The sequence below is a fragment of the Trachymyrmex cornetzi genome, unplaced genomic scaffold (genome assembly GCF_001594075.2).
Source record: "Trachymyrmex cornetzi isolate Tcor2-1 unplaced genomic scaffold, Tcor1.1 scaffold382, whole genome shotgun sequence".
NCBI classification, from domain to species: domain Eukaryota; kingdom Metazoa; phylum Arthropoda; class Insecta; order Hymenoptera; family Formicidae; genus Trachymyrmex; species Trachymyrmex cornetzi.
Window position 1 is genome coordinate 150317 of NW_017298555.1, and position 8050 is coordinate 158366.

The 8050-nt window shown below is 31.9% G+C and overlaps 1 protein-coding gene across 4 annotated transcripts in view; it reads right to left on the reverse strand.

Moving 5' to 3' along the window:
- LOC108763772 (something that sticks like glue) overlaps positions 1-8050 on the reverse strand; it is a 42190-nt gene that overhangs the window by 28270 nt on the left and 5870 nt on the right. For all 4 annotated transcript variants that reach the window (XM_018511641.1, XM_018511640.1, XM_018511639.1 and 1 more), the window contains 2 exons: positions 3980-4146; positions 3029-3403 (listed from right to left, as the gene is read on the reverse strand). In XM_018511641.1, coding sequence (XP_018367143.1) covers positions 3029-3403; positions 3980-4146 — 542 coding nt within the window. The remainder of the gene's footprint in view (positions 1-3028; positions 3404-3979; positions 4147-8050) is intronic.

The window sequence follows — 8050 nt, forward strand, 5'->3', positions numbered from 1 at the left end:
AACCAAAATAAAAGTTGTTCCTGTCGAAGAGAGCCGTCGAATGATATCAAAATCGACTTCGCCCCCGCCCCCCTGGGGGTGGGGTGGAGGGCAACTTTAGAATGTCAAACGGGAACTCCCATTTTTTATTACAGATTCGGATTCTCCATGAAAAAATAAGTAAGTTTTATTCGAAATTTTTTTTCCGATTCGTGGCAGATGGTGCTGTAAACGATGAAAACGAAAGAAAGTAGGAGTAACGAAAGATTGAGACTGGGCATTGGATATAACAATTTTTGAGAAAAGTATCCAACGAATCAAACTCCCCTCGCCTCTCACCTTCGGGGTGCTTGTTTTCGGTGAGTCCCCTCGCCTCTCACCATTCGATTAAATTAAATGTTCAAATTGATGACCGCCAACTTCAATGCACTTGTTGACTCGTGCTGTAAATGCCTGCACGCATCTTAAAAGCATGTCTGGTGTTATTGCGGCGCAAGCATCCCTTATTCGTTGCATCATGTTTTCGCGGGTGGTAGGCGTTTCTTTATAAACGACATCTTTCAGGTGACCTTTCACCTCGCCAGATTTCTGCTTATGGGGTCACCTGAAAGATGTCGTTTATAAAGAAACGCCTACCACCCGCGAAAACATGATGCAACGAATAAGGGATGCTTGCGCCGCAATAACACCAGACATGCTTTTAAGATGCGTGCAGGCATTTACAGCACGAGTCAACAAGTGCATTGAAGTTGGCGGTCATCAATTTGAACATTTAATTTAATCGAATGGTGAGAGGCGAGGGGACTCACCGAAAACAAGCACCCCGAAGGTGAGAGGCGAGGGGAGTTTGATTCGTTGGATACTTTTCTCAAAAATTGTTATATCCAATGCCCAGTCTCAATCTTTCGTTACTCCTACTTTCTTTCGTTTTCATCGTTTACAGCGCCATCTACCACGAATCGGAAAAAAAGTTTCGAATAAAACTTACTTATTTTTTCATGGAGAATCCGAATCTGTAATAAAAAATGGGGATTCCCGTTTGACATTCTAAAGTTGCCCTCCACCCCACCCCCAGGGGGGCGGGGGCGAAGTCGATTTTGATATCATTCGACGGCTCTCTTCGACAGGAACAACTTTTATTTTGGTTATTATGTCGTCCAATGCGTATTTTTTGAGTTATTTCGATATTTCAGGTTAAATGGGACACCCTGTATATATATATGCAGGGTTGGAAATAACGCATTACTTGTAACGCCGTTACCATTTTCGTTACTCTTTTCAGTAACATTGTTACATTTTTATAGTAACGGTAACGAATTTAGCCGTTACTTTTACCGTTACTTTAGTTCCCTTTATTTTCTTATTTTATAATTTATTCTTAATTTCTTAAAAAATATTTTGTATTTAATATCTTATACAATGTCCTAATAGGCACCACCAATGTTGAAGCTATACAATTCACATCACATATATATATATATATATATATATATACACTGTAAATTTTTAGTACGGGCAATAAATATTGAATACAGATAATAGTAATCCTGGTGAAATAAATCGCTGAAAATTACTGAAAATCTCTATCAATTGACCCATTTCATTATGAATTATACTGAAATAGGTCTATTGATAAAGATTTCACCGATTTATTTCCACCAGGAAACATTAACATTTAAAAGCAATGTTTAATCTATTATCTGTTTAATCTAAATTCTTATAAAAATGAATACATTAAAATAACGATATTAGGAAAATAAAGAATTAATAAAACTGTAGATAAGTTTAATATAGAGAAAAGCTTGCTCTATATACAAACTAGTCAGTAGAGAGTTTCGAGTTTGAATATTTATTAGGTATTGAACTTAATTCCTGCCGTTTTTCGTCTCTAAAATTTATTTGTTTCAAAGGGAAATACCTTAATCAAAGTATTATTAATAAAGTATTATTAAGTAATAATAAAGTAGAAAATGGAGGAAATTACTTTGATTAAGGTATTCATTCATCTTCCCTTCGAAACAAATCAATTTTGAAGACAAATACGGCAGGAATTAAGTTCAACACCTAATATTTCACATTTAATATTAAATTAATTATCAGCTAATGTAATTTTAAAATCTAATTTACTTTAATAACATTATAAAAAAAAAGGTAATTATTTAGAATAACCCCCCCCCCCCCCCCCACCCCCCCCCCGCACCTCTAATCTTAATAAAAATACTTATTCGACATGTTTACACTCAAAACAAAAGAATCTGGCAAAAAAAAACGCGGCGGTCGGCCTCGTGAATAGAGTTATTTTAAGCGTTAAAGTTGGAGATTTTAGAGGTTAAGATATCTGTCATCCCTCAATATAGCACTCTATGTATACGTTCTGCAGTAATTACACAAATTCACTGTTTAAAAACACAAATTCACTGCTTTAAAAACACAAATTCACTGCTTTAAGTACACAAATTCTTTGCATTAGCAGAGAATTTGTGTTTTGAAGCAGTGAATTTGCGTTTTTAAAACAGTGAATTTGTATTTTTAAAGCAGTGAATTTGTGTTTTTAAAGCAGTGAATTTATGTAATTAATGCACAAACATATACATAGAGCTGTATCGAATCGGGATGATAGATATCTTAATCTCTAAAGTTGCCAGCTTTAACGCTTAATAACTTAATTCACGAGGCCGACCGTTGCGTTTTTTTGCCAGATTCTTTCGTTTTGAGCGAAAACACATCAAATAAGTGCATTTTTATTAAGATTTGAGGTAGGGGGAGGGGGGGTTATTCTAAATAATAATACCAAAAAAAGTAACTAAAAAATAACGAGTCGTTACTTTTCAAGTAACGGTAATGGGTTACTTTTTAAAATTGGTAAAAAAAAAGTTACTTTTTTCAAAAAGTAACGATAACGGTAATAACGTTATTTTTTGAGGTAATGCACACAACCCTGTATATATGGTATAAACTATTACTGTATTACAGAGTGTGGATCTATTTATTATTATTTTAAATATACATACATCAAAACTGATAACATCAATTAACCAAAAACACTTACTGGTTGATGACTGTGAACCAGAGAGGTTGGTTGACAAGTGTTGCGGAGATTCAAGATTAGTAGATAACAGTTCTACAGGTTCTTGCGATGGTGCATTAGAAGCAATGAGTGCTTGAACAGTTTTAGTCTGAGAAGATACATGACTCGCAACTTGCTGTATTTCAATTTTCGACTGATCTGTTGATATAGTGGCTTGTCCAGCATTTTGAGCAGGAGGCCGATACGTTTGTCTTTTGGCGTAACCAGTTTCATTTTTAAAATTCATTACTGCATTACGTAAAAATCGATTTGGTATTAGAGTTTCCGGGGAGACATCTTTCTCATTGCAATCTGGACATTCATGTTCTTCGGATTCCAATAAAAGTGTACGAATACCTGTAATAAAAAGAAATTTGTATATGTGCGTGTGTGTGTAATTCTTTATTATATTTATACATAGTCATACATATGAGCAGACTTTCAAAATGCGTTTTGTCTAAGATTTCATTTTTTTAGTTAGAGATGGCGGAGTGTTCAGTGTCATATTATAAACTGTTCTGGGATGTTCGAAATGAAAAAAGCATTTTTTCATCATTGATTTATATGCTGAAAAAACGTAGACATGTTGAAGTGTATTATGTTTTTTATCAGAGACAAACTAGATGACAATTAGAAACAAACAAAATACATTTGTTGAACCCTTTTAGCAATTGTTTAGCAATTTTAATTAATATTTCACATCATACTGATTGACATAGTTATTTTCTATAAAGTGCGTAGTTTTCTTGCGTGCGTAGTTTCTTTCTCGTTTTCTGAAAATTACAAATTTTGGACGAAACGCATTTTGAAAGTCTGCTCCTCAGATACTATATGTATACATATATATATACATATGTATATACATATACATACATATGTATAGGTGTGTATTTATATATATATATATATATATATATATAAGATCAGATTTACATTCATCACAAAAGGAATTTCCGCAACATGGAATCATTACTGCATCCGTTAAAAGATCTTTGCAAATACTACATAATAAATCCTCTGGTATCTCTGGCTTCTCTGCTACAGGTTCTGGATCTTGCGAAAATGGTGGTCGTTCCTTCTTACCTTCCTTATAAGCTTGACTAAAAACAGAAAAAAAAAACAATTACATATGTAATAATAAATAATTTATTAAGACTATAATGAATATACAACAACTAAGAATATTAAAGCCTATAACGATCAAAACTAGATCTTTAATGCTGTAAATAATTCAACATTATTAATGTATATACATGTATATATACAATATATATAGTCATTCAAACTGCGCGCCAAATTGATTTTCCAGACTTATAAACCCAATTAAACTACTGTAACAATATCACAAATTAAATTAAATTGACAAGCAAATTTTTAATAATTTGATGCTCAATCCAGTATCTAGACATGAAAATAACCAAATTTTATGGTAATTTATTCGGTAAATTATGGTAAATTAGTCAGCAATTTTTGGAGAATGGTAAAATGGTAATTTAAAAAATTATAAAAATAAAATAATTTTATGTAAAAGCATTTAGCCTTTAGTTAACTCATATTTTCATTTTAATATTACATATTAGTATACAATATATTATATACCAATATGTAATACCAATATATAATACTAATATGTATGATTTCTTTTAATTATTATACATTGAATATATGATAACTAAAAGACTAGGTACATAGTCTAAAAACTAAAGAAACTTTAAGTAAGTTTTTTTTATTAGGATTCTGAAAAAATGTAACAAGTACAGTAATCTTAAAGAAGGATCCTAGTCTAGAACCTTTAAAAAATCGAAATTTTTTTTCATTTTTTGATAGTAGAACATCTAACAAATATGTTCCTAAAGTATTATTTCGAAATTTGAAAAATTAACAAATACATAAGCGATTTACTAGGTAATCGTCCGACCGTTCGACGCTCAGGTAAGGGATCCGCTCAGCGCGCGGAGATCTGTTTATGTTCCAAGAATCCCACGCGTCCAAACAAAAGAAACAGGGTCTCTTACATATATATATACACAACAAACTTTATTAAACACTAAAATTTATTAGAACTGTGTTTAGGCGGACATAATCAAAACAATAATAAATGTTTAAATTTAACAATCTGGTGTCTTGCAAAACACCTTCATACTGGCTCAAAAGTTATCGAATCTTGTGCATATTTGGCTATAGAAATCTTTAATGAGGGCTACGTAACGTTTGAAAGAGACAATGGGCATAATTATTGGTCAACAATGTAAAATGTTTGCGGGTTACGCAACAAACAGCGACTTGCATAAGCAAAAATAAAGCTCAAACTACAAGAAAAAGTCCTATTGCCGACCAAAATAACGTAGAGAAGGCAAACAAATTTTTTAAGGAAGCAGAAGACTTATTTTATGGACCAGGAACAGTAGATTAACCAGAAATTAACTATAAGTATACAAAACTGTGTAGTATTTAAAACTTTAAACGCGTTTTTTCTCGAAATCACATTTTTCAAGTCCTTTAATATCAACACAAAAACTAATAATCGGATTGGTTTCATCTTTTGGGTAATTTGAAATAACTGTTATATCTTTCATGTAAACCTATAAAACTAATAACAACTGTTAATAATAACTTCCTTTTTGTTAAAAAACGTATCAAAAAAATAATTTAAAAAATTAAATCTTTTTTCAAATAAGTTTTACTTAAAAAAAATTTTGTAATTTTTTACCCGGAGCGAGGTTTACACAGAAAAGACATTAATAACAAATGAAAATATACCTTACTTTTTTGTTTCACAAGGGACACTATACAACTCAAAAATTCCAAAAATTCTGAAACATTGTGTGCAAATAGAGTAGTTTTTCTATAATACAAAACTATTTTTTATTCATGCACAATTACAGTTTTAGGGGATGAAACATCCTTTTGAAAAAAATCGGTTTTTTTATTTTGAAACGGATATCGTCGAAACTATAAATAGAAAAAAATTTCCACAATGAAAATTGAATAGTTTCAAGAGTATTTTAGAACTATAATAAAAAAATGTTTTTTAATTATTTATACCCTTATCTCCACCCCTAATTAACAAAATTTTTATATAATGGAAATTAAAGAGCATTTTACGTTGAAAACAACGATGTACATTACAATTATGTTCCGAAAAAACATTTTTCAAATATGAACGAAAACGCCTATATATGTGCGTTTTGTACGTATTCGTCTCATACCACGTTGATTGCGCGAGATAGCGTGAAAGGCAAATACAATAAAATCCATCAACATAGTATCAGTACAACAGCAACTATTGAAATAAGAGCTTCTATATAACAATAATAATAATAATAGCGTATCAAACCTAAAACCGGTAAAATATTTTTATGATATATGTAAAGGAATGTACAAAATACTTCAGACAATTAAAAACAAAGTATGAATGAAATAAATAAAAAAATTATTATTTTTATAAAATATCGTTCATTTAATTTTATCTTTTAATAGAACAGCCAGTTGCAACGTACTTAAAAAAAAAAAAAAAAAATTATATCAACAGTAATTCCGCACAAAAACAAAAAATAGTTCTGTGTTACGTTTAAAAATTAAGGGGATGCTGGAGTGTCCTGTTTTACCATTAATTTGACTCTTTTCTCTTAATTGTGTTTATGGATTGAAAAGTCTTTCTCCACAATTAAAGTATCGACAACAACACAGGCTGCCAGTTACAATTTAATACGAAAAATGAAAGAAAATTAAAAATTGTAGTTTTGTCACCGGCTTCTGCAGTCAACTCGTCACAATATGTGCTGCATATAAGAGTTTCAGATTTTATCCGGTTAAAATAAATAGCCAGCAGCCTATAGAAAACCCCAAAGAACAATCTTATGCTTTTAAAAACGAGGTAGGGGCTTTAGTATAAGAGAAAAGAGTCGCCGAAAATTTCATTTGTATATTACGAATGAAATTGACGTGAAGTCATGAAACCGAGCAGTATTTTAGTTGGTCTCTTTCTAAGAGATGGCCTTGCAATATGTTAAATAAGGACAGATGAATGCGTTTGAGTGAGACACAACGATATAAGCCGCGTATACGCCTAGCGAACGAACACCGAACGAACAGCGAACGCGAACATTCGGACATTCGCGTTCATGTTCGTAGTTCGTTCGTACATTTTTCTCGATTGCATCGAACACGGGTCGAACACCCATTCGATCTTGATTCGGTGTTCGGATCATTGTTCGCTATAACCTTATTGCTTGTGAGTTTTGTGACAATGTTTTTATTTTATAACTGATATTTTGTAAATCACATAATTACATTTAAATTTGTGCTGTAAATATATACACAGAGATAAATTTCCCAAGCAGTACATTTTTTTAATTTATTGTGATACAATATATGTTTAGGATTCCACAATAGTTCACGTTCTTTATACCTGTAAGAAATTATTAGTTTTATAATCTCTTCTTCAGTCCACTCCATAGTATTTACGCAATCTTTTTCGAAAAGACCAATACGATAATCTTTATTTAAAGTTTTCAACTTTATGATACAGAATATTAGTACAGAAAAGCACAGAAAAGGTTATGATGATTCAGGCGAACAGCCAAATAGCGAACACGTGATTTGCACGTCTACACCGAGCACGAACCGCAACACGAATTGTTTTTGATGTACCGCTTCATGAGGAAACCGAGTCGAACGCGAATCGAATGTTCGATTCTCATTCGCTTTGACGTATACATCTGCTGAACGCAATCAATGAACATTCGCGTTCGCTGTTCGTTCGGTGTTCGTTCGCTAGGTGTATACGCGGCTTAATAAGTATAAGAAATGAGTGAAAGATGTCACTATTATCGAATTTAGAATTTAAAAAAGTCTGTACTATCGACCTTGATTAAGTTCGACCGTCACTCCAGCATCTCCTTAAGGGGATGCTGGATCGACGGCTGAAGTTTATGTTAGTATTATTATTTATATAATAATAAATATAATAATATTTAGGCTGCTTTCCTTTTAGGAGACACA